This window comes from Nycticebus coucang, chromosome 2 (genome assembly GCF_027406575.1).
Source record: "Nycticebus coucang isolate mNycCou1 chromosome 2, mNycCou1.pri, whole genome shotgun sequence".
Classification (NCBI taxonomy): domain Eukaryota; kingdom Metazoa; phylum Chordata; class Mammalia; order Primates; family Lorisidae; genus Nycticebus; species Nycticebus coucang.
Window position 1 is genome coordinate 172873349 of NC_069781.1, and position 24752 is coordinate 172898100.

General features: G+C 42.6%; 1 protein-coding gene across 2 annotated transcripts; it reads right to left on the reverse strand.

The window, feature by feature from the left end:
- Window positions 1–1717: 1717 nt before the first annotated feature.
- Window positions 1718–20161, reverse strand: TMEM170A (transmembrane protein 170A). 2 transcript variants are annotated; one of them, XM_053608192.1, is made up of 4 exons: window positions 19942–20161; window positions 6754–6924; window positions 2715–4490; window positions 1718–2533 (listed from the first exon to the last, which is right to left on the reverse strand). In XM_053608192.1, exons 1-3 carry the CDS (start codon window positions 20072–20074, stop codon window positions 4360–4362), a joined length of 435 nt encoding a protein of 144 aa, XP_053464167.1. In that variant the 5' UTR covers window positions 20075–20161; the 3' UTR covers window positions 1718–2533; window positions 2715–4359. The 2 variants fall into 2 exon arrangements, with proteins under 2 accessions (XP_053464167.1, XP_053464177.1); XM_053608202.1 differs by having other exon boundaries at window positions 6823–6924; window positions 19942–20158.
- Window positions 20162–24752: the final 4591 nt, after the last annotated feature.

Below are 24752 nucleotides of genomic sequence, written 5' to 3' on the forward strand. Positions count from 1 at the left end.
CAGATACACACACATTGTACAATCTTGGGGGCTTCTGGCTGAACTGCATTTTATCTTTCTGAAGTGCTAGAAATATTCTGTCTCTTGAACAGAGTGGTAGTCATGTAAGTATACATACATAAAATTTGTCAAGCTATACATTAAGATTTGTGAACTTTACTATATGTGAAACTTCAATGAAAGAATTACTATTTTTTATACTCTATCAGCATTCAGCCATCCCTACATAGAATCATTAAAAACTGCTTGATGGCAATATATGGGCCACAAAGTAGAGTTAGTAACAGTCAAGTTCCATGAAAATAGTTTAATCACATTTTTAAACAAAAATTTTACCATAAATTAGTAAGAAGTTGAACATAAACATATATAATTAAATGCTAAGTTATTTTAAAAAAACAAAAACTAAAGTTAGACAATTTAATTGCAAACTTAATTACAAAAGATTAAACTCGTTGGCCACTGAAAAAGAAATACAATTCTAACTCACAGAATTGGAAGTAATTCTTTATTGACAAACATTTAGAATTAGAAATGTCAGTAGAAAAATAAAATTTAAATAATTTTCTGTTGTACAAAGGTTTGATCATTTGGACTGTAGCAGTTAGTGTAAGACCCTAATACAAAAAGTTAAGCTGATTTTAGTCACAACCAGCCATACAGAGTGCACAAAGAAACCTTCTGTGTGTGGACTGCTAATGGCACCAGGGCTTCACATTGCAGGAAGTGGTCTCTTAGGGAAGGGTGGTGTGGGCTGAGCGTAGTAAGAACCGAATTCAAACCGGAGCAGTCAGAAGGGACACTGTAGTCAAAAGCCTACACACACTTTTTAAGTGAGTTTTAAGATGTTGTAAGAACTAATATTGTGTGGCAAAAAAAGTAAGTTAACAGCAAAAGAGAGACATCTTTTTCTTGGACTGTCCTCTATACTTCTTTATATGAACTTAAGTTTTCACAAAATGCTTTCAACCTCAAGCCCCACATTAAAAAAAAAAAAAAAAAAATCAAGAAATCTTTTTTTTTTTTTTTGCAAGTTTTGACCAGGGTTGGGTTTGAACCCACCACCTCCAGTATATGGGGCTGGCACCTCACTTCTTGAGCCACAGGTGCCACCCTAGAAATCAGTTTTTAATGGTAGGGGGCTGCCTCCCCACCTTGCATTTATTTTTTTTTTAAAGGAAAATAGAAGCACAGCTGGGGAAAGGATGGTTGTATATGTCTCTCAGAAAATCAGTTGACAAAAATTCTCAAAAAAATGGCTCAGCACCAGTAGCTCAGCGGCTAAGGTGATAGCCACATACACCAGAGCTGGCAGGTTCAAATCCAGCCCCAGCCTGCCAAACAACAATGACAACTATAACCGAAAAATAGCCGGGCTTTGTGGCGGGCACCTGTAAGTCCCAGCTACTTGGGAGGCTGAGGCAAAAGAATCGCTTAAGCCCAGGAGTTGGAGTTTGCTGTGAGTGGTGATGCTACAGCACTCTACCCAGGGCGACAGCTTGAGGCTCTATCTCAAAAACAAACAAACAAACAAAAAACTACATAAGGTAAAATAAACTATTCAACACAATTGCCAATATTCTTCCATCTAAGCAACCACCCCCAAATAATTCTATATTTGAGACAAAAAAGGGAAAAAGAAAATCAAAGTGGAAAAGACATTACATTATCATTCAAACAGTTTCTCCCTGAAAATATTTCAAGCTACACAGCTCAATCTACATAAAGTTTATATACATTTATTCACAGGAGAATGCGTCACATACTGGGATGGATGAAACGTTCAATAATTTATAAAGTTTTTTTTGAAGTTTTTAAAAAGAATAGATAATCAAAATAAATCAAATAAGAAACAGATGGGGGAAAAGGGCACCTTCCAAAATGCCTTAATTTTATGTCTTGGCTCTAAAGAAAAATAACCTAATATTTAGATCAGGGATCAGTATGTTCAAAAATTACTATTCAAGGGGAAGGATCTACCAACTACTGGTCTACATTCAGTTTGTGAAATTATATCCAAAAGAACTCTAATTAGAGGCAAACTTCAAAAGAAATGATCAAAATCATTTCCCAGAATAAAAAATACAATTTGCCCAGATTTCTTAAACTGAAGACAAACTTTTCAAAACTGTAGCTTTTTGAACTGAAAACTACAATCTTTAATAATTTACTTAGAAAATGCTGGGCCCCGTGGCTTGTGACAGTAGTCCCAGCTACTTAGGAGACTTGAGTTGAGGGGATCATTTAAGGCCAGGAGTTCAAGACCAGTTTGGGCAATATAGTGAGACCCTATCTCAAAAATTAAAAAAAAAAAGGGATTTTTAAAAATTTGCTTAGAAGAAGTATTTGAACTTCTTTTGGGGGAATTAGTAAGGACATTTGGCTGCATTCCAGCTTTACTTATAATTTCCCACCCAGCCTGAGTATGTTATCATGATTTTTATAAGTGGGCTAATCAGTCAAAAGAAATTGTCCTATTAATTTTCGATACCTTTGTAATTTTTTCTCTATGACTTTCCCTGGAAAATTAGTCCTCTTGATAATACATATTTTTTTTTTTTTTGTAGAGACAGAGTCTCACTGTACCACCCTCGGTAGAGTGCCGTGGCCTCACACAGCTCACAGCAACCTCCAACTCTTGGGCTTAAGCGATTCTCTTGCCTCAGCCTCCCGAGTAGCTGGGACTACAGGCGCCCGCCACAACGCCCGGCTACCTCTTGATAATTTTTAATCAGAAGCCACAGTGCATTTTGCTTTTAAAGGAACAGATATATTCATGTCCATATGACTTCACGAGGTATTAGCCTTAATCTCACAATAAAAACCTTCCTTTAAAATGTCAGATTTAATTACCAGTAACTATTTTGAAAACAGATAACAGAAATAACAACCACAATGATTGTATTCCATATAAAACAGTTGAGGTGGTGAGAATCAAGTTAGAGATTTAATTTTTGTAATTCTTTCCCTTTTGAATGTCACAGTTTTCAGGCCTTTTAATGAAAATGAAAGGCAAAAGAATAAAAATTAAAATAGCTAAAACAGAATTTTAAAAGTTCTTGGTATTTAATTCTTTTTAAGGATATAAATTCTTTTTAATAAAAACACAAGGGGGAAGATAGGGGCATATCTGAAAATTAAACTTTAGGCACTTCCTGGGAGTTGATACCCAATACTATACAAGTGGGCTAGTTACCACTAAGTAAACACATTAAGACTAAGAAACCAATTACCACTACTCTAGTTTCAGAAGCATTTCTACAGTTTTTCAAAGGTCATTAATAAACCCAAGTCACTAGGAAAATTATAAGAGAATGTTCAAAGTAAGAACTAATATTTGTGCCTCAATGTCCGAAGATTACCCTAACCAATCTGGCTTACAGTGTCTAACTCAAGCTATTTAATAGGGCATCCATGTATAATTCCAATTTAACTAAATAAAATTAACAGAATTAAAAGTGAAAAGAAAAAGTGGTACAGAAATTCTTTTAAAAATCTTGGTTGAGAACAGTGGTGCATGTCTGCAGTCTCAACACTTTGGGAGGCCAAAGTGGAAAGATCATTTGAGGCCAGGAGGTTGAGACCAGCCTGAGCAATGTAGTAAAATCCCAACTATAAAAAAACAAAAACAAAAAACTTGTTTAAAGTCTCAGCTAGCTTATTTTGATAAAATGTACAAAATAACAAATTCACATTTCTTAAAATATATCAGATAATGAGAGGTCAAGATAGTTATACAGAAAATGTCACATTATTCAGTGTTACCTACTTTTCTTTAATCAGTGGAAATCAAAGCCATTACTTGAGTTATACTTCAATATTTTTTCTTGTTTTATTTCACCAAATATGTTTTCAAAGCTATACTTAATCAAAACCTACTTGGCACTTAATGTCATGAAGATGTAGCCAAAAAAAAAAAAGTCTGCCAAATTTTAATCAAGATTAGATCAATTTAAGATTTTAGTACATACTCTACTCATTTGAAATAAACCAGTATCTTCCATAGTTTCTCTGCTATAAGCAACAAGGCCTTACCTCACAGAATACTGTTAATTTCAGTGCAAGGGATGCCAACCCAGAGGCATTGCTGCCCTGACTTGAGTAAAGGTGCAAGTGTAAAACTGCTTAAAGATCTACAAAAAAGAAATCCAAGAAACTTGTTTTGTTTTGGTTGAGAATGCTGAGTTCACAAACATCTTCAATTCCAGGAGCTTCAAACTAAGGAAGGGGCTGAGACGTCCTTCACGTTCCTGTTCACCACGTTGACTCCATTTGAAGAACAAGGAAAATACCACACTCCATAATGGATTCTTTTTGAGGATTCTATAAAACATAGGTTCATCTCAGCAGAAGGGTATGCTATAGAGTAGCTAAAACTCGTAAAAAGGAGACCACTACTACACAAAATGTCTGTCCAGTGCCTAAGGTGAGGGCTTCAAATGGTATCATTTCCTTCCCTGCTGCTCGGTAAACTCCAGCAATTGCTGCACCTGAGGAAAAATTCAGGGTGTTGCAGAAACAAACGAACAAACACAAAGTTAAAATCATGAAAACACAGCATTTAGAATTCTACTACAAGTAGAATATTCCAAATTTATATACATTAAAATTAATTTTATTTTCCCTATCTTGTCTGCTAAGGTTTTAAGTATTTGTTACATAGTTTGCAGATCACTGATTAAGTGCTTTCAGATGCTGATCCTTAAAACTAAGAATCTCTTACATTTATTGAATAAAAGGCAATAAAATAATTTGGAAGTCATAATCAAAATCACACGACCTGATTACAAACTCAACAACATCTCTCATTCCCCTGCCAATCAGCCCTATGCCTAGCATTTAACAGGTACCCAATTCTTGGCAACAAAGGATAAAGAATCTTTTGAGTTAGAATGAGCAAGAAACAGTCCACAGGGAAACCCTGCTCTACCTTCTATTATACTCAGAGTTTCCTTCAAGAAATGCATGCAGAAGGAAGGGGGAGAGGGGTTGGAAAAAGAAGAGACAAGGACTCTAAGCCTTAAAGTTGTTATTGAACTTAGTGGGTTTTTTTGTTGTTGTTGTTGTTGTTGTTGTTGCAGTTTGGTCGGGGCCAGGTGCGAACCAGCCACCTTCAGTACATGGGACCGGTGCCCTATCCACTGAGCCACAGGCGCCGTCCCTGAACTTAGTGTTTATAGCACAACTATGTATCTGGAATTAAGACTTTATATGCACATTATCTCATTTAATCACCATTCGAGCATATGAGGTGGCCAGTAGCATCCCTATTTCACTGAGGGACAAACTAAAACAGTCTACTGGAGCTAATAATCCAGTTCAAAGACTGGAACTAAGCTCTCTAAGGCAGCAGGAGGTGACACAGTGAGAACACAGAGAAACTAGGGCACTTTCTCACAAGAAAAGAAAAAGAAAAACTCAGGTCAAAGAGACAGAGGAAGATCTGTGCTTGAAGCTCAAGGTACGTGTATAATTCACAGTAAAAAAATAGTTACAAACTAGTAAAACATTACATTTCTATACTAAAACAGTATGTTTATGTTTACACATATACCTAAACAATGCATACACACTAAAATGCAAATTGTGGTTATTACTTAGGGATGGGAAAATGGATGATTTTAAATTTTACTTAAAATTTCTCATTTATATAAACATATGAATCTAAAAATGATTTAAACTGATTCTCATCCCTGTAATTGTGTCGAGCTAAAGCCCAAACAGGTACTTTTCTAAATAACAATTCTTGTCATTAGCCAGGTGTGGTGGCTCAGGTCTGTAATCCTAGCATTCTGGAAGGCTGAGGTGGGTGGATTGCCTGAGCTCATGGGCTGGGGACCAGCCTGAGCAAGAGTGAAACCCCAACTCTAAAAGTAACCAGTGCCTGTAGTCCCAGCTACTCGGGAGAATGAGGCAAGGGAATCGCTTGAGCCCAAGAGCTTAAGGTTGCTGTGAGCTATGACGCTATAGCACTATGCGTCATAGCAGCTATGACGCTATAGCGTCACGCTATAGCAGCTATGACGCTATAGCACCGAGGGTGACAAAATAAGACTCTGTCTCAAAAAAAAAAAAAAAATCTTGTCTTTTATTCCCCCCCCTTTTTTTTTTTTTTTTGTGGTTTTTGGCCGGGGCTGGGTTTGAACCCGCCACCTCTGGCATATGGGATCAGTGCCCTACTCCTTGAGCCACAGGCGCCACCCATGTCTTTTATTCCCAAGGTAGCTTATCAACCATCTAGCAATGCCACTAGCCAGATGATAGCTGATTAGAAAGGAGCAGTAGCTTCCAAAAAGACAAATACAGCTGGCCACCTCCTGACACTGACCACCTCCTTAAGCTGACCTAATTCTCATAGACCGGTCATGCACCACGTGTCAGTACGGTAGCTTAGTTCTTTCTGTTGACACCTCAGTCTGTGGACCAGTTTGTTACATCCCTTGAGTAGTCAACTAAAAGGGATTCTACTCTCTTTACTTTGCTAGCAGCCTGTCTCACAAACTGTACCACACATAGCTTAATATGGATTCCCTAAAGCCACAGAAAGAAACTCTAACTCAGGATTTCAAAGAGGTTAGGCAAATAACAGGGCCTTGAGGGTGAGAAAAATACCAAAACATAAAAATAAAGCACTTATGGTTGAAAGCCACTCCTTTCTTCATCCTGTACAGATAACGTTTCTAAAATGGGTCCTGAAATTAACCGACTTGTCATAGTAAATGTTTTTGACTGGTATTTTAATGTCTAACATACTTGTCAAGATTCCAGCAGTAATTGGTCCCACGATGCCCATCAACAGGATGCTTACAGACATGAACCTACCATATTTATGATGTCTGAGGGTGAAGAGGGCCAGTAATCCAGCAGGGACGTGAAAGAAAAGAGAAGACACCAGTGCCCACAGGAATACACCATACCACATCTCTACGAGGAGAGACAAAAGCTGGGAATCAGTGCCTTTTCCAGTGCAACGCCTGCAAACTGAGACTCATGCCCGTTTCCTTCCTTTCTTTTTTCTTTTTTTTTTTTTTGAGACAGAGCCTCACCTTGTCACCCTCAATAGAATGGGGTAGCATCACAGCTCATAGCAACCGCAAACTCATGGGCTCAAGCAATTCTCTTGCTTCAGCCTCCCAAGTAGCAGGGACTATAGGCGCCTGCCACAACACCCGGCTATTTTTAGAGATGGGGTCTCACCCTAGCTCAGACTGGTCTTGAACCCATGAGCTCAGGCAATCCACCCACCTAGGCCTTCCAGAGTGCTAGGATTACAGGCCTGATCCACCACACCCAGCCCTCATGCCCTGTTTTCATTTTCAAAACCATTTAGTTGTAGTGTAAGTTAATAAAATACCCAAATATCAATGATTTAAGAGAGTTCAACAAACAACCACCCACAAGCTACCAACTGTTTTTATACATAAAGATTTCAATTCATTTCCATTCCTTAAGTATTGCTTAAGGAATACTGTTATGTATATTAAGGAATATATTTTATGTATGTTAAGTATGACTGTTTTGCAGCTACAAGGACAAAGCTGATAATAAAGACACAGAGCAGCTGGGCATGGGGGCTCACGCCTGTAATCCTAGCACCCTGGGAGGCGGAGGAAGGTAGATTGCCTGAGCTCAGGACTACAAGACTAGAAAAACTAGCCAGTCATTGTGGTAGGTACCTCTAGTCCTAGCTACTCAGGAGGCTTGAGATCAAGAGTTTGAGGTTGCTGTGAACTATGATGCCACAGCACTCTACCCAGAGTGACAGAGTCTCAAAAAAAAAAAATTAATAATAATGATGACACGGACTATATGGCCCACAAGCCTAAAACATGCTGTGTCTGGCCCTTCAGAAAAAAAAGTTGGCTAACACATGACAAGCTACCTCTACCCTCCAATCAAAAAGATTCACCTAAATTTTAAAATTGCCCTAAATAATATCCCTCCCACACGAAGCACAAGACTCAGTACCAATTAACAGGGTACTCCGTAGTCAATGCCCATTGCTGTTTCCTGACTTTTTGATTACTTAGTCTTCTCAAATGGAAAGCTACATAATTGTATTCATTCAATTCTCATTTTAAAGACAATGCAATAAACATCAAGCCACCACCTCCCATTAGGATTATCAAGCTCTAAGATTGTGAAATAAATACTAGAAAATATGATTCACTTAAAGACAAATGGCAGGGTAAGGGCAAAACAAGAGTTATATGGCTCCTGTAGAGTCTCTAATCACTCCTAAGGGGTCTGTAATACAAGAAAAATTAAAATATGTAATCATCAACTATGTATAATAAAACTACGCATGAGGCACCCTGGAAAATATTAAGAAAACACTAGCATTCTGCTTGCGAATGACTTTATAATTTGGTGAATGGCAGATACGACATATTTCCCCAACTAATCCAAGGCAAGGTTTTAGAATCCTCAAGATAGCCCTGAAAGTGATACGTTAGATAAAACCCACTTAGAAAGGCCAGGCATGGTGGCTCAAGTCTGTAATCCCAGCATTTGGGAGGCCGAAGAGGGTGGATTGCTGGGGCTCACAGGTTGGAGACCAGCCTGGTCAAGAGAGAGACCTTGTCTCTACAAATAGCTGGGTGTTGTGGCAGGTGCGCTGTAGTCCCAGCTACTTAGGAGGCTGAGGCAAGAGAATCGCTTAAGCCCAAGAGTTTGAGAATGCTGAGCTGTGACATCATAGCACTCTACCAAGGGTGACAAAATAAGACTGTCTCCAAAAAAAAAAAAAAAAACTAAACAAATACCCACTTAGAGATCAGTGAACATTTTAGTTTTGTTTGCAGGGTTTCTTGACCACTCTTCTACTGACATCTGGATCAGGTGACTTCTTGTGGGGGCTGCTACGCTACACACTATAGAAGGTGGAGAGTCATCCCTACCCAGGAGCACTCCTCCCCAGTTCTGTCAACCACAAGGTCTCCAGACATGACCTCAGAGGGGCAAACCCACCCTGATTATAAACCGCAGGCTTGAGTGAAGGGTAGACGATTTACAAGAGCAATGGCCAGAATGTCTTTACACATTACATCAAAGCCACACTAAGAATTTCAACACGAAAGCTTTCACTGAAAGCTGCAAGCGGTAAAGAGTTGTCAGGACATTATTCCACGGCCCCAGCTGACATTCCCAGTTGGAATGCAAACTGGAAAACCACCTTTTTGCAGGGTCATTTGAAAGTCAGATGTGCTGACTTTGCTGTAGTCATTTTACTTCTAAGAATATATACAGGAATATACACGTAGGAAAAGGGCAGAGGAAACAAGAGGTTCCCTGCAGCATGTCTACACTAGCAAAAACTGGAAGCCACCTGCATGGCTATCACAGGAGAATGTGGAAAACATGCTCTGTGCACCCACAGAGTAGGTTTTATGTGACCGTTACAGTCACACAAAAACATGAGACAGGGCTGGGCGCAAAGGCTCATACTTGTTTTTTTTTGTAGAGACAGAGTCTCACTTTACCACCCTTGGTAGAGTGCCATGACGTCACAGGACTCACAGCAACCTCCAGCTCTTGGGCTTCCACGATTCTCCTGCCTCAGCCTCCCGAGCAGCTGGGACTACAGGTGCCCACCACAACGCCCGGCTATTTTTTTGTTGCAGTTGGGCCAGGGCTGGGTTTGAACCCGCCACCCTCGGTATATGGGGCCGGTGCCCTACTCACTGAGCCACAGTCACCACCCAAAGGCTCATACTTGTAATCCTAGGACTTTAGGAGACTGAGACGGGCAGATTGCTTGAGCTCAGGAGTTTGAGACCAGCCAGAACAAGAGAGAGACCCTGTCTCTAAAAAATAGCCAGATGTTGTGGCAGGTGCCTGTAGTCCCAGCTACTTGGGAGGCTCAGGCAAGAGGATCGCTTGAGCCCAAGATTTTGAGGTTGCTATGAGCTATGACATTATGGCACTCTACTGAGGGTGACAAAGTGACTCTGTTTAAAAAGAAAATAAGAAATGTGGCTGGGCACAGTGACTCACATCTGTAATCCTAGCAATATGTGAGGCTGAGGGGCCTTTGAGCTTGGGAACTCGAGACCAGCCTGAGCATGAGTGAAATCCCATTTCTACTAAGAAGTAGAAAAATTAGCTAGGCACCATGACAGGCTCCTGTAGTCCCAGCTACTCTGGAGGCTGAGGTAGGAGGATCACTTAAGCTGAGGAGTATGAGTTTGCTGTGAGCTAGGCTGACACCATGGCACTCTACTCTGGGCAGTAGAGTGAGACTCTGTCTCAATCAATCAATCAATCAATAAAAGGTGACTTGGCACTTTTGATGTGGTGAAAAACTATTGGATAGCTACAAAAGGCTTCAAACTATTTTTTGAGATTTTCTGCTTAACAAGATATAACTTAACAATACTGTTGAAACCAGTTTATTTTGTTTGAAAGTATTTGGCAGTTTCTGTTAAAAACAAGTTTATTATTATTATTTTTTTTAGAGACAGTCTCACTTTGTTGCCCTCGGTAGAGTGCTGTCGCATCACAGCTCACAGCAACCTCAAACTCTTAGGCTTAGGTGATCTTCTTGCCTCAGCCTCCCTAGTAGCTGGGACTACAGGCACCCACCACAACACTCGGCTATTTGTTGTTTTTTGCAGTTTGGCTGGGGCTGGGTTCAAACTCGCCACCCTCAGTATGTGGGGCCAGTGCCCTACTCACTGAGCCACAGGTGCCGCCCCTAAAAACAAGTTTAAATCACAAAGTATGGAATGTAAAGTGATTAAATACTAATGCCTAATGTGTGGGAGGACCACTTGAGGCTAGGAGTCTGAGGTTGCTATGAGCTATATCTCAATAAAAAAAAAATATTAATGCATCCAGTTTAAAAATTAAATGTATATTTGCATACAAATATAAAAACATATAAAATACATACACATACACTAACTACTGCCCTTCCTCCAACAAAGAAAAAAAGTCACCTTTCCAGTCAATAGTGTCAATAATGAGGGCAGGAGGACTCTCCATCCTCGGTGTTTCAGGCCCCCACCTCTTCCAGAACAAACCTATGTCCCACTGCAGCTCCTTTTCAGCAGGTCATCAGGCCAGGAACTATTCCTGTCCCCCACTGCCCTGGAGACTGCCCTCCCTTGTTGGCAGCAGCTCCAAAGGCTGCACTGTCCAACCACTCCCCCTCCCTAAAAGACATGCACTTGCCAGAGCTCTGCTGCCCACAAATCTCTCCTGCCTGCAAAGCCACTGTTACACCCTGGTTCAGCCTGGCCTCTAGCTAAGGCCCCTGGATACCATTCACTGCCAGCAACCCCCAAGCCAATAGCACAGCACCATGTAATTCTCTTCCATAGCAGAAACACCATCTTCAATCCCAGGGTCCTCATCAACTGCTCCCCAAATCACTCTGACACTGACCACCCTAAAAACCTAGTCTGCAGAAAGTTCTATGATGGCACCAGGAATTCACTGCCAAATAGGATACAGATAAAAACCTGTCTCTAAGAATTCAGAGCCATCACCACGTGGCTAGTGCACGCCACCACTGACTGAGACCCTCTGGGCCTCGCTCAGTCTGAGAGAGAAGCACTCCTTTCTGCGGTGGCCCCAGGCATCGCTGCAGCCAAGCTTCCCACATGCTGCCTCAGAGCCATTGGGGCAGCATCAGAGGCCAGACCTTGATCTGCTAGAAACATACTAAGTTAGTAACTTCCAGAAAGGTAGGTCTGAACACAGGTGTGCCACCCAACTGCTAAGGGCTGAACTGTCTGCCCCCAAATTCCTAAGTTAAATCGAACAGAACCGTGGCATTAAAAGAGGAAAAGATCCTAATCTCTTTTCAGGGATTTAGCAAGAAGACAGCAAGTCAGGAAGAGGGCCTTTAGCAGAAACACACCCTGATTAGGCTTCCACTCTCTGAAACTTCTTATTTATTTGTCTATTGTTGGCGATTCATTGAGAGCACAAGAAACCAGGTTACACTGATTGCATTTGTTAGGTAAAGTCCCTCTTATAATTATGTCTTGCCCCCAAAAGGTGTGTCACCTACTGAGACCCCCACCCCCTTTCCCTCTCTAAAACTTCTTAAACATTGTTATTTCAATTAGCCTGTGGTATCTCAGTATGGCAGCCCAAGCAGAGGCAGCAGTGCACATCTGTCCCCACTTCCCAGGAGCACAGCACCTGCCCAAGGTGGCCTGCTAGGAGAACAAGCCATGTCTCCTGGCTTAGCAGGCTGGCACCTCCCTGAGCTTTCTGAGAAAGGGAGGCATACTGGACCCCTACCAATCCACATCTGTTAGCTCCTTCTGGGCCTACATATTTTACATTGCACCATGTAAGTTGCTTCAAGTAGAAAGAAAAAAAGGCTTCATTATATTAGATGAGCAGTGCAGTAATAAAAAGACGTTCAGGGTGGTGCCTATGGCTCAGGGAGTAAGGCACCAGTCCCATATACCAAGGGTGGCAGGTTCAAACCCGACCCTGGCCAAAAATGCAACAAAAAAATTAATTAATTAATAAAAAAAAAAAAAGATGTTCAGATGGATGGGATTATTATAGCACTCTAAGAGCAAAGGCAGATCTATAAAACACTTTATGAAAAACAAAGTGATTTGCCTTTAATCTCCTGCACTTTAATATGGCATCTATTTAATAGCTATTCATCAATCATCATATGGCACTTTTTTCATTTCCCTGGCTCAATACCCTATCAAAAATTTTTATCTTAGTACTCTCTTGTTCACCGCTTCAGATCAAGTGCATTTTCTCAGCTTTGTTGACCTTGGCAGCTAAAGGCATTATCATTCCCTATGGTGAAGTATATGAGTCAGATAATTAATCCATAATCCAAGACTGCAAGGGAAATGAGAATAAGCACAGGCAGAATGGGCACCCAAAGATGTTCACATCCTCATCCCCAAAACCTGTGAATACATAACCTTACCTGGAAAAAGGATTGTGTAGATGTGATGAAATTAAGGACCTCTCAATGGTAGAGTAAGTGGATTTTCCAGATGGGTCTAATCACAAGGGTCCTTCTAAGAGGGAGTCAGGAGGTCAGAGGCAAAGATATCTGAAGATTTATACTGATGGCTTTCAAGAAGAAAAAGGGACCGTGTTCCAAGAAAAGCAGGTGGTTTCTAAAGATGGAAAAGGTATGGAAAGAAATTCTTGCTAGGGCCTCCAGAAAGATCCGAGCCTTGCTGACACCTTGATTTTACCTCAAGGAGACCCATTTCAGACTGTAGAATGGAAAGATGATAAAATTTGTGTTGTTGTAAGCTGCTAAATGTGTAGTAATTAACTATGGTGGCAAGAGCAAACTAATAACATTCAGGATTTATTCATAAAACAGTCAATATAGAGTTCATCAGTGAAAAACAAAAAAAACTAAAGATCCCTGCCCTCAAAGAGCTTATTTCTTAGGAATATATTTTTACACACATATTACAGTGAAAGACAAAAACCACAAAAGCCAGAATCTTCTAGGTGATTTCCTATTAACAAAAGGGGTATATAATGGCCAGCCCTCTGGCTCCCTAACCTCTGCTGCTGAGTCATCTCATTTCTGAGTAAGGGCTCAAGACCAATCTGGCCCCAACCAGCAGAAATGGAAAGAGTCTGAACCATGTGGTCAGTGTGCGGCTCAGCACTCAGCCATCCTTTCAGATGGCCCCACTCTGACCTTGGCCTTGCAGTGAAACAACTGGGTTATCACAGCCAGCTTCTCAGAAGCCAGAGTTCTAAGTAGACCACATCAGTCACCCTGGGGACTGGAGTCCTACTTAGTTGTGGAACTTCCTGCTGGACTGGGCTGCCTCTTGATGCTAATCGCCCATCAGTCTGCAGCTCTCTACAGTCTATTGAGAGACTCTCTTGTCAAACCCTAACTGCTTGCCAGGAGACCCACTGTCCCCTCCATTCCTCCCCAACAAGGACAACTTACTCATCGAGACTGCCAACTGTACTCTGCCACCTCTCTCCAGATACTATGGCTTGCCTCACCCCCATGGCCTCAGGGTCCTACCTGGCCAGACCTTGTCTGTCCTGATCTGGCCTTCCATCTCTTCTCCACATAAATATTATCATCAAAGGCCTCCTGATCACTTTATGGAAAGAGTTTTCCTCCCCCGTGACACAGACCCTGCCACTAAGGCCCTCACCCTGCCTGGGTTCCACCACCAGTGGCTCCATCTCACTGGTACTTGTTTGTCTTCTCTCTCTCTCTCCATTAGCATGAAAGCTCAAGGTGGGAAGGGGTATTCTTTTGTTCACTAAGCCATCTTTACTTGGTGTCTAGAAAACACCAGGCACACAATCAACAGAGTAAATATTTATTGAGTAAATGAATAAATGACAAATCCAAGGAAGACCCATTCTGGTTTCCAGAAACTGGCACAATGAAAACATTACTGCATTTTAGTTTAATTATCACGAGATGCACTTTCCCATTGGTTTAGTGAAATCCGTTTCTTCAGAAAATGAATGACATTTCCTGATACAGAAAAAAATCTGCCTTTCTTGGCATTCAGATTTGTTAAAAATGACAACAAAAGGAATCTGAACAATTGGGATAAAAGGAGTTAGGTAGACATCTAAATGGCTAAATTGCAAATGAAGGTTAAAAAAAAATCAATCCTATCCTTCCTGTTAGAGATAAATATTTCAAATGTTTCATAGCAATGATTCTGCCATAATGAGTTGGCATAAACTGCCTGTAACCTTTCTTTGAGGCCAAAATGCAAACTATGCCAGATTCAGGACAATGAATCCTGTTAATCAGCCTTTGGTACCTCATGGATCAAACTTCATTATACCCATCCATCTAGCTAAGGATGACACACAGCAGGGAGATTATGTGTTTACCACCAAATTCTGATACAGTTGAGATCAGGGCTATGGCTCACATCTGTTTATATTCCCCATGCAGAGCCTGCACTTGGCCAAATGCACATTTACTGAATGAATGATGCCTAGTGTTCACTCTCAAGTTAAATGTCCACAGAAGTAACCACAAACTCAAGAACAATTTCTGAAAGCAAAACCATTCCATGGCAACAGATTCTCTACTATGACATATCAAAACTATCATTCCAAAACTACTTATCTCAATCTTTTCTTAAGAGGGAGCTAACATTGAGCTCGTAAGTTCCAGATCAGCCAGAGCAAGAGTGAGACCTTGTCTCTAAAAATAGCTGGGCACTGTGGTAGGCACTTGTAGCCCCAGCTACTTGGGAGTCTGAGGCAAGGGCATCACTTGAGCCCAAGAGTTTGAGGTTGCTATGAGCTATCAAGCCGTGGCACTCTACCAGTGACAAAGCAAGACTCTGTCTCAAAAAAAAAAAAAAAAAAAATGGTGGTGCCTGTGGCTCAGTGAGTAGGGCGCCAGCCCCATATACTGAGTGTGGCGGTTTCAAACCCAGCCCCGGCTGAACTGCAACCAAAAAATAGCCGGGCGTTGTGGCGGGCGCCCGTAGTCCCAGCTGCTCGGGAGGCTGAGGCAGAAGAATCGCAGAAGCCCAAGAGCTAGAGGTTGCTGTGAGTCCTGTGACATCGTGGCACTCTACTGAAGGCGGTAAAGTGAGACTCTGTCTCTACAAAAAAAAAAAAAGAGAGAGAAAGAGAACAAAAAGCCAGAAATAATGAACAGAATATCCCCTTCCAAACTATCACCCTACATATCCTACTTAATTAAAAAATGATTCATTTGGGCGGCGCCTGTGGCTCAGTCGGTGAGGCACCGGCCCCATATACCGAGGGTGACGGGTTCAAGCCCGGCCCCGGCCAAACTGCAACCAAAAAATAGCTGGGCGTTGTGGCGGGCGCCTGTAGTCCCAGCTACTCGGGAGGCTGAGGCAAGAGAATCACCTAAGCCCAGGAGTTGGAGGTTGCTGTGAGCTGTGGGAGGCCACGGCACTCTACCGAGGGCCATAAAGTGAGACTCTGTCTCTACAAAAAAAATAAAAAAAAAATAAAAAAAAAAAAAATGATTCATTTGTGGGGCAAGACGCAATTGTAAGAGGGACTTTACCTAACAAATGCAATCAGCATAACCTGGTTTCTTATACCCTCAATGAATCCTCAACAATAAAAAAAAAAAAAAAAAAGATGATCCAGATGGCACCCATAGCTCAGTAGGTAGGGTGCCAGCCATGTACTCTGAGGCTGGTGGTTCAAATCCGGCCCGGGCCAGCTGAAACAACAATGACAACTGCAACAAAAAAATAGCGGGGTGTTGAGACGGGCGCCTGTAGTCCCAGCTACTTGGGAGGCTGAGGTAAGAGAATCGCTTAAGCCCAGGAGTTTGAGGTTGTTGTGAGCTATGACACCACAGCACTCCACTGAGGGCAACGAAGTGAGACTCTGTCTCAAAAAAAAAGAAAAAGAGAGATGATTCAGGTACCCTTATAATAAAGAGTTATGATATACTACTATCTCTATCAAATGATCAAACTTAGCATTATCAATTAATGGCTGGGCAGATTACAGGCTTAAGCCTATAATCCTAGCCTTCTGGGAGACAAAGGAAGTGGATTGCTTGAGCTCAGGAGTTCAAGACCAGCCTGAAGAGCAAGACCTGGTCTCTACTGAAAAAGAAAAAAAAAAAAAACAACTAGAAAAACTAGCTGGACATTGTGGTGGGAGCTTGTAGTCCCAGCTACTCTGAGGCTGAGGCAAGAGGACTGCTCAAGCCCAAGAGTTTGAGGTTGCTGTGAGCTATGATACCATACACTCGACCCAAGGGGACAGAGTGAGACACTGTCTCAGAGAAAAAAGTACAAACTGACCTTAAGTGTCTCTTTTTATTTATTTATTTATTTTTATTTTTTTACAGCGTCTCTTGATATGATGCACTGATAATATGACTTTACCCATAAGTAGGCAGCATTCTAACCAAAATGTTTAATCTGAATCTAGTCATGAAACTATCAGATGAACTTAGATGAACTTGTAAAACATTCTATGAAACAAATGGCATGGATTCTTCAAAAACGTCACTCTCAGGCCCAGCACTGTGGCTCAAACCGGTAATCCCAGTACTCTGGGATCACTTTACAGCAGGAATTTGAGACTAGCCTGGGCAGAATAACATGACCCCATCTGTGTAAGAAAAATCAGCTAGGTATGACTATACATGGCTGAGGCTGAGGCAGGAGAAGAGGAACTCACTTGAGCCCAAGAGTTCCAGGCTGCAGTGAGCTATGATTGTACCACTGTACTCCAGTCTGGGTGACAGAGCAAGACTCTGTCTTGTTTTTTTTGAGAGTCTTGTTCTGTTGCCTAGGCTAGAGTGCCAGGGCCTTGGCCTAATTCACAGCAATCTCAAACTCCTAGGCTAAAACGATCCTCCTGCCTCAGCCTCGTGACCTGAGACTACAGGCCTGTGCCACCATGCCTAGCTAATTATTCTATTGTTAGTAGCGACAGGGTCTTGCTTTGCTCAGGCTGGACTCCAACTCCCGACCTCAAGTCATCTTCCAGCCGCAACCTCCTGGAGTACTACAATTAAAAGGATGAGCTATCCTACTCAGCAGATACCCCACCCACCTCCAGTTTCTTAAAAAAAAAAAAAAAAAAAAACAAAAAAAGAGCAGTCTTAAAAAGAAAGGAGAAAGAACTATTCTACGTTCTTTAAGGTTAAAGAGGCCCAGAGTACTTCATGGCTCATGCCCTAGCTCTCTTGCTTGACCTCAAGAGTTCAAATCAGCCTGATCAAAGTGAGACCCCATCTCTACTAAAAAAAAAAAAAAAAATTGCTAGGTGCTGTGTTGGGTACTTGTAATCCCAGCTACTTGGGGGTTTAGGATGGGAGGCCAGGAGGATCACTTGAACCCAGGAGTTTGAGGTTGCTGTGAGCTAGGCTGATGCTATGGCACTCTGCCCCAAGCAACAGAGTAAGACTATCTCAAAAATAAAAATAAAAAAGAGAAAGAGACTAAAAAGAGAGGCTAACTTATTGCAATGTGTGATCCTTGACTAGATCATAGAATTTAAAGAAAAAGAAAAACGCTACTTGGGGCGGCGTCTGTGGCTCAGTCGGTAAGGCGCCGGCCCCATATACCGAGGGTGGCGGGTTCAAACCCGGCCCCGGCCAAACTGCAACCAAAAAAAAATAGCCGGGCGTTGTGGCGGGCGCCTGTAGTCCCAGCTACTCGGGAGGCTGAGGCAAGAGAATCGCTTAAGCCCAGGAGTTGGAGGTTGCTGTGAGCTGTGTGAGGCCACAGCACTCTACCGAGGGCCATGAAGTGAGACTCTGTCTCTACAAAAAAAAAAAAAAAAGAAAACCGCTATTTGGACCACTGAGTAAATTTAAATAATTCTTGGCTATTAGATAACATTGTACTGAGGTGAAAGGTCTTAGGTGTGGTATGGTCTTGTGGCTGAGATAGAAAATGCTGTCTAAAGATATACAACTACTATGTACTCATAATAATTAAAAATTTAAAAGAAGAAAATATTTTAGAAGATACGTGCTCAAGTATCAGTCACCAGTGCCATGATGTCTGCAACTTCCTATCAAATGACTCCCCAGAAAGGTGAGATGTATGTATGTATATATGTCCATAGAAGTTACATGTACATGATGAAAAAGCCAAGGAGTCAACCTACTATGAATCTAAGTAAAGGTCACATGGGTAATTTGTTGTACTGTTCTATCAATTTTCACTAAGTTTAAAAGTTTTAAAAATAAAGCGTTGGGGGGACGTAAGGAAACAAAACCAGATTAATTGGTCATGACAGTACCTCCAGACTGTGAGACCATTTTCCAGACAGGGCCTCCAAGCACCACATACATATATATGCATATATATATATACACACATATGCGTATATATATACACACATAAATATTTTTAATCAGCGTCCAATGTGATACTAAAACCTTCTGAAATAACTTGAACTGACAGATTCTCATTTTAGGAATGGATACAAGCTAACATCTGTATCTAACTTCACCGCGAATTCTGACTTTATCAGTTATTTCACAGACTTGTTCAGGAAAACCCCTATGCAGGTAATACACAGAAGTCTCCCAAGTATCTACTGATTGGCACCTGCCAGTCAATGCCCAGCATGAAAAATCAATGGTGTCTGTTTAGGCCTGCATCTGTGACCCCAGCTTCCTTCCCTTTCTTTGCCTTGTCTCCTGGCTCCATTCTCTCATTGTTCACAAACATATCAGCCAACTCATCTGGGGAGCCCCACCTTCCATTTCCACAATCATGGGCCTCAGTCTTCTTGCCTTTAACGGCCCAACACAAATAACTATGCCTTCTCAAAGATTTTTATCAATATTCCCAAGGAATTTTTCCTCCCTTCAATTTTCTGAGCACAAGGAGTTCTTCCCTGTATGATAACTCTGTAAAATCCTTCCACCAAGCCCAACTGAAGATCCCCCAGTGGGGGTGGAGTTAAAAAGCAGCTGTGTCAAAAATCTTAAACGAGTGAGTGGGAGACTCTGCAACAGGTCGCCGAAAGTGATTCCTAAAAAGTGAAGCTGGTGAAGAAGGTGAATTTGGACCGAGGTACCGGCGATGAGACAAGCTCCCGGCGCCTGCCGGCCACAACCAAAAGAGTGAGTGAGCTCTGGCTGCCCCTCAGCCAGGCCGGGACGCCAGAGCCGAGTTTCCTGTCCCAGGAGAAACTAAACAGGGCAGGGACGAGCGCCTTCCGGGTGCAGTCGGGTGCAAGTCTGCACCTGGGAAGCTCGGAAACTCCGAAGGGCAGGGCCAGCCGGGGCTGGGGTCGGGGTTGGGGGAAGGCGGCCGAGCTTCCAGAAGCCACCTGGTCCACCTGAGACCGCCGCCTCCGATCTCGTCCCCAACACGGGCTGGGGGAGGATTCGGCCTTAGGGGCCAGCGAGGCGACGGAGGTAAGAGAGGAAGCGCTCTCGGGCTACCGAGCGGCACCCTCCCTCCAGCACTGGAACTGCGCCCACCAGAACTGTCCGAGGGGCGCGGGCCGTACCTGGGAAGGAGCAGAGAGAAGTGGAGTTGGGGCACAGGGTCCCGTTGCCCACCCGCGGCACGACCTTCAGGCTGAGGATTTGCTGCAGGAGCCCAGCTGACCCTTCGCTGCCGCCGCTCCCCTCGCGCTCCATCCCACCGCCATTCACTGCAAAGACGAGAGAGACGAGCTCCCGAAGTGCTGCAGAGTCCAGCACCCGCACGTCCGCCTCCTCCGCGTCTACTCCTAACGCGGCGCTCTTCCTCCCAACGGCGCTGCCCAGTGATGCTTCCTCCCTCCAATCACAAGGCGCTGTGGATGGGCGGGGCGGGGCCGTAGGTATTCCCGCCCCTGACGTTGCGTACGGCTCGCAGAGACCCATCCCACGGGCGCGCCCCCTAGTGGAGAAACCTCTCCGGCTCCAGCGGGGCGCTCTCTATCCCGCCCTTCTCTGCCGCCGCGGAGAAAAGCAGGGAATGGCAGGCACCAGAGGCCAGAGGCGTAGATTTAGAAAGAACTGGCAGAGCTGTGATCATTAACAGATTTGTAGCGTTGGTTTAGCTAGGAGTGGACCGCAATATTCATGAAACCTTCGTGAAAGGAACGAGAAAGTTCTGCATTTAAAACTGACAGTAGAAAGATCCCATTCAAAGGCTGACGTGGGATCGGGATGGGAAGAAGACTATGTGTATGTAGCCTCTATAGGGTAGTACTAGGTTTAAGTAAAACAAATTTTTAAAATTTATTATTATTATTTTTTAGACAGAGTCTCAACCTGTCGCCCTTGGTAGAGTGCTGTGGCATCCCAGCTCACAGCAACCTCGAACTTAAGCGATTCTCCTGGCTCAGCCTCCCAAGTAGCTGGGACTAAGGGCGCCTGCCACAACACCAGGCTATTTTTGTTGTTGTTGTTGTTGTTGTTGTTGCAGTTGTCATTGTTGTTTTAGCTGCCCCAGGCTGGGTTTGAACCCGCCAGACTGGGTGTATGTGGCCAGCGCCCTACCCACTGAGCTATGGGTGCCGCCCAGTAAAATAAAAATTTTAAAGACTTTTCAAGTCAATGCAGCAATTTATTAGATCAGAAACTTTTGTCTTCTCATTCTGAAACCTTGTAAAAGTGAAAGCAGGAAAATTGTAAAAAGGAATAAGCTAATGGTTAGTCCGTGTGTGCTGCCATAACAAAATACCTGACATAGGGTAATTTATAAATAAGACAAACTTGTTTTCTCACATTTCTGGAGGCTAGGAAGCCCAACATCAAGGCATTGGCAGGTTGCGTGTCCGGTTTGGACTGGTTCCTCAGAGATGGCCACTGTCAAAGTGGAAGAGAGTGAACTAATTCCATCAAGTCCGTTTATAGGGTTCTAATCCCACCCATGAAGGCTTTGCCCTCCTGAGTAAACCTCTCCTAAAGGACCCACCACTTAATATTACTACCAAACGAATTTGGGGAAACACCTTCAGACCACAGCAGCTAATAACAGAATTCAGAAAGGATGTTACCAAGGATACAGGCTTTTGATGAATGGTAAGTATTAGTTGAACTTTTTACTGTGTGTCACCAAGCCAAATGCTACCTATGTATTATCTTAGGAACCCAAACAACTTAGTGAAGTTATTCTCTTTATTCTTATTTCACAACTGAAATTGATATTTAAAAGAGAAAATAATTTGGCTAAGGTCGCAAAATTCATTGGTGGCAAGATGGGATCTGAACCTAGGTATTGTTTGCACAGCCTAGTGGTTGACCTTTGACACTATGTTTTGGGGAAGGAAGCCATAACCTAGAAGGAAGCCACAATCTAGAAGGAAGCCACAACCTAGAAGGAAGCCACAAAGGAGGAGGAAGCCTCCAGATGCTCGTGGAATGGGTAAGAAGGGAGGCCCGACACAGGGGGATCTACTCAGAGTCCAGCTATGGAGAAAAACAGCTCAGCCAGTTCCTCCTCTCTTCCTCCATCCCCTACCCCCCCACCCCCCCAAGAGGTACAATAGGCTGGACAAATACTCCAGCTGACCCTGGAAGGAACGGAAAATAAATAATTTTTCTTAATTAGCATACTCAAAGATTCTCAAGAAGATACTGTATTCATAAAACCAAAACATGATGCTATGGAAAATGAACAGAGAACAAGAAAGAGCTCTTAGAAATGAAAAGTATCAACAGCTAGATTTAACAATGTCATCAAGGAAATCAACTTTAGGGGCAAACACAGAATGGAAGAGTAGAGGGCTGTCTAACAGGCATTTCAGGAAAAAAATAAGAGGGAAAAAAGCAAGAAAGAAATTAAATTACAGATGATACAGAACAGAAAAGAAACAAGTGCTTATTAAGTGCCTAAGAGAATGAATACTTGCCATGTTGCTCATAACTGTAATCCCAGGGATTGGGAGGCTGAACCTGGAGGATCCTTTGAACCCGGGAGTTTCAGACTACAGTGAGCTTTGATTCCACCACTGCACTCCAGCCTGGGCAACAGAGAGACGCCCTGTCTCTCAAAAAAGGGAAACTAACAAAACAACCCCAAATGCTTTAATCATCCTTGTGAAGTTTCATAATCAAGAATAAAGAACACACATTAAAATGGTGAATTTTATGATATGTAATTATATCTCAGTTTAAAAATATTGAAAACAGTGCTTAGCTAGAGAGACCAGACACAAATGACTACATGTTGTATGATCTCATTTATATGAAATATCCAGGAACAGCAGAATTTTAGAGACCCAAAGATGAAGAATTACCTGCGGGTGGGGCTGAGAATGAGGAGTGACAGGAAACTGGCTTCGGGGATCTCTTTAGGGTGATGGAAATGTTTTAAAACTTGATTGTGGTGACCGTTGCACAAGTCTGAAAATTTATTAAAAATCCTTGAAGTGTACACTTAAAACCCATAAATACGTTGCATAAAAATCACACATTTTAAACACTTAAAAAATTACCAATAGGCTCCAAAAATTTCTGTTTGGGCTAATTAGAATATCTAAAATGTCATTTTAAACATTAACAACTATAGGCCAGGCACAGTGACTCATACCTGTAATCCTAACACTCTGGGAGGCTAAGGCGAATGTGTTACCTGAGCTCAGGAGTTCAAGACCAGTTTGAGCAGTAGTGAGACCCTATCTCTACAAAAAATAGAAAAATTGGGCAGCACCCGTGGTTCAAAGGAATAGGGCGCCGGCCCCATATGCCAGAGATGACGAGTTCAAACTCAGCCCTGGCCAAAAACTGCAAAAAAAAATAGAAAAATTAGCTAAGCATTGTGCTAGGCACCTGTAGTCCCAAGTACTGGGGAGGCTGAGGTAAGAGGATCTCTGGAGCCCAAGAGTTTGAGGTTGCTGTGAGCTATGATGCCACAGCACCCTGCCAAGGACATAGAGTGAGACTCTGTCTCAAAAAAAAAAAAAAAAAATTAACAAGTATAACAGTCATCTTGGCTTTCCAGTCTTTTAAACATAACTTTCAAATCTGTTTGATACTTCAGTTCAGGAATAAAAAAACACAAGACTTTAAAAATGGCTTGGGGATTTAGTACATTAGTAAAACTGAAAATGTTTGTCATGTTAGTTGAAATGGAAAGACCTTCTGTGATTTACAGATATTTTCCAGTAGAGCTAGACTTCTTGTTGGCATTTCAGATTCTGTAGGATTTTTTTGGTATGTGACAGAGTGATTAGCACTCACAGCCTTTTTCCATAATTGTGCTGTATCCACGGCTGGCCCTAGAAGGAAATGATGTTGCTAACCCAGAAAAAGGAACAAAGAAAGAGAAAGAAAAATAGGAGGAGACAGTAGAAATAGGAAATACCTAAAACACTTCTAGAATGAAACTGGGTCACCTACAAAGAAATGAGAATCATGAGATGGTTCAGCAGCCAAGTGCAGGAGGTTGGATGGCAAGGCACCAATACCTTCAACAGTTGTAGGGAAATATTGGAAGGAAAAAAGTTTTAAACAAGCTTTCTTTATTGAAAGCTTAAATTAAAAATAATTGTGGAGTTGGACAAGGTGGTTCACGCCTGTAGTCCCAGACACTGAAGAGGCTGAGTTGGGAGGATCTCTTGAGGCCAGGAGTTTGAAGTTATAGTGAACTATGATCATGCTACTAAGAATATTAGCAAGATTTTTTTTTTTTGTAGAGACAGAGTCTCACTTTATCGCCCTTGGTAGAGTGCCGTAGTGTCCTTATCTCCTGGGCTTAGGCAATTCTCTTGCCTCAGCCTCCTGAGTAGCTGGGACTACAGATGCCCACCACAACGCCTGGCTATTTTTTTGTTGCAGTTAGGCTGGGGCCAAGTTCGAACCCGCCACTGCCGGTATATGGGGCCAACGCCCTACCTACTGAGCCACAGGCGCTGCCCAGCAAGATTGTTTTTTTTTTTTTTTTTTTTTGTAGAGGCAGAGTCTCACTTTATGGCCCTTGGTAGAGTGCCGTGGCCTCACACAGCTCACAGCAACCTCCAACTCCTGGGCTTAAGCGATTCTCTTGCCTCAGCCTCCCAAGTAGCTGGGACTACAGGCGCCCGCCACAACGAAGATTGTTAATTAGGGTTCCTTGCTGAAGCTTTTGTTTTTGGAATCTTTTTTATTGCTTTTTTTTTTTTTTTTCTTAGAGACAGAGTCTCACTTTGTCACCCTTGGTAGAGTGCTGTGGCGTCACAGCTCACAGCAACCTCCAGCTCTTGGGCTTAGGTGATTCTCTTGCCTCAGCCTCCCAAGTAGCTGGGACCACAGGTGCCTGCTGCAATGCCCAGCTATTTTTTTGTTGCAGTTTGGCCGGGGCCGGGTTTGAACCCACCACCCTTGGTATATGGGGCTGGTGCTCTAC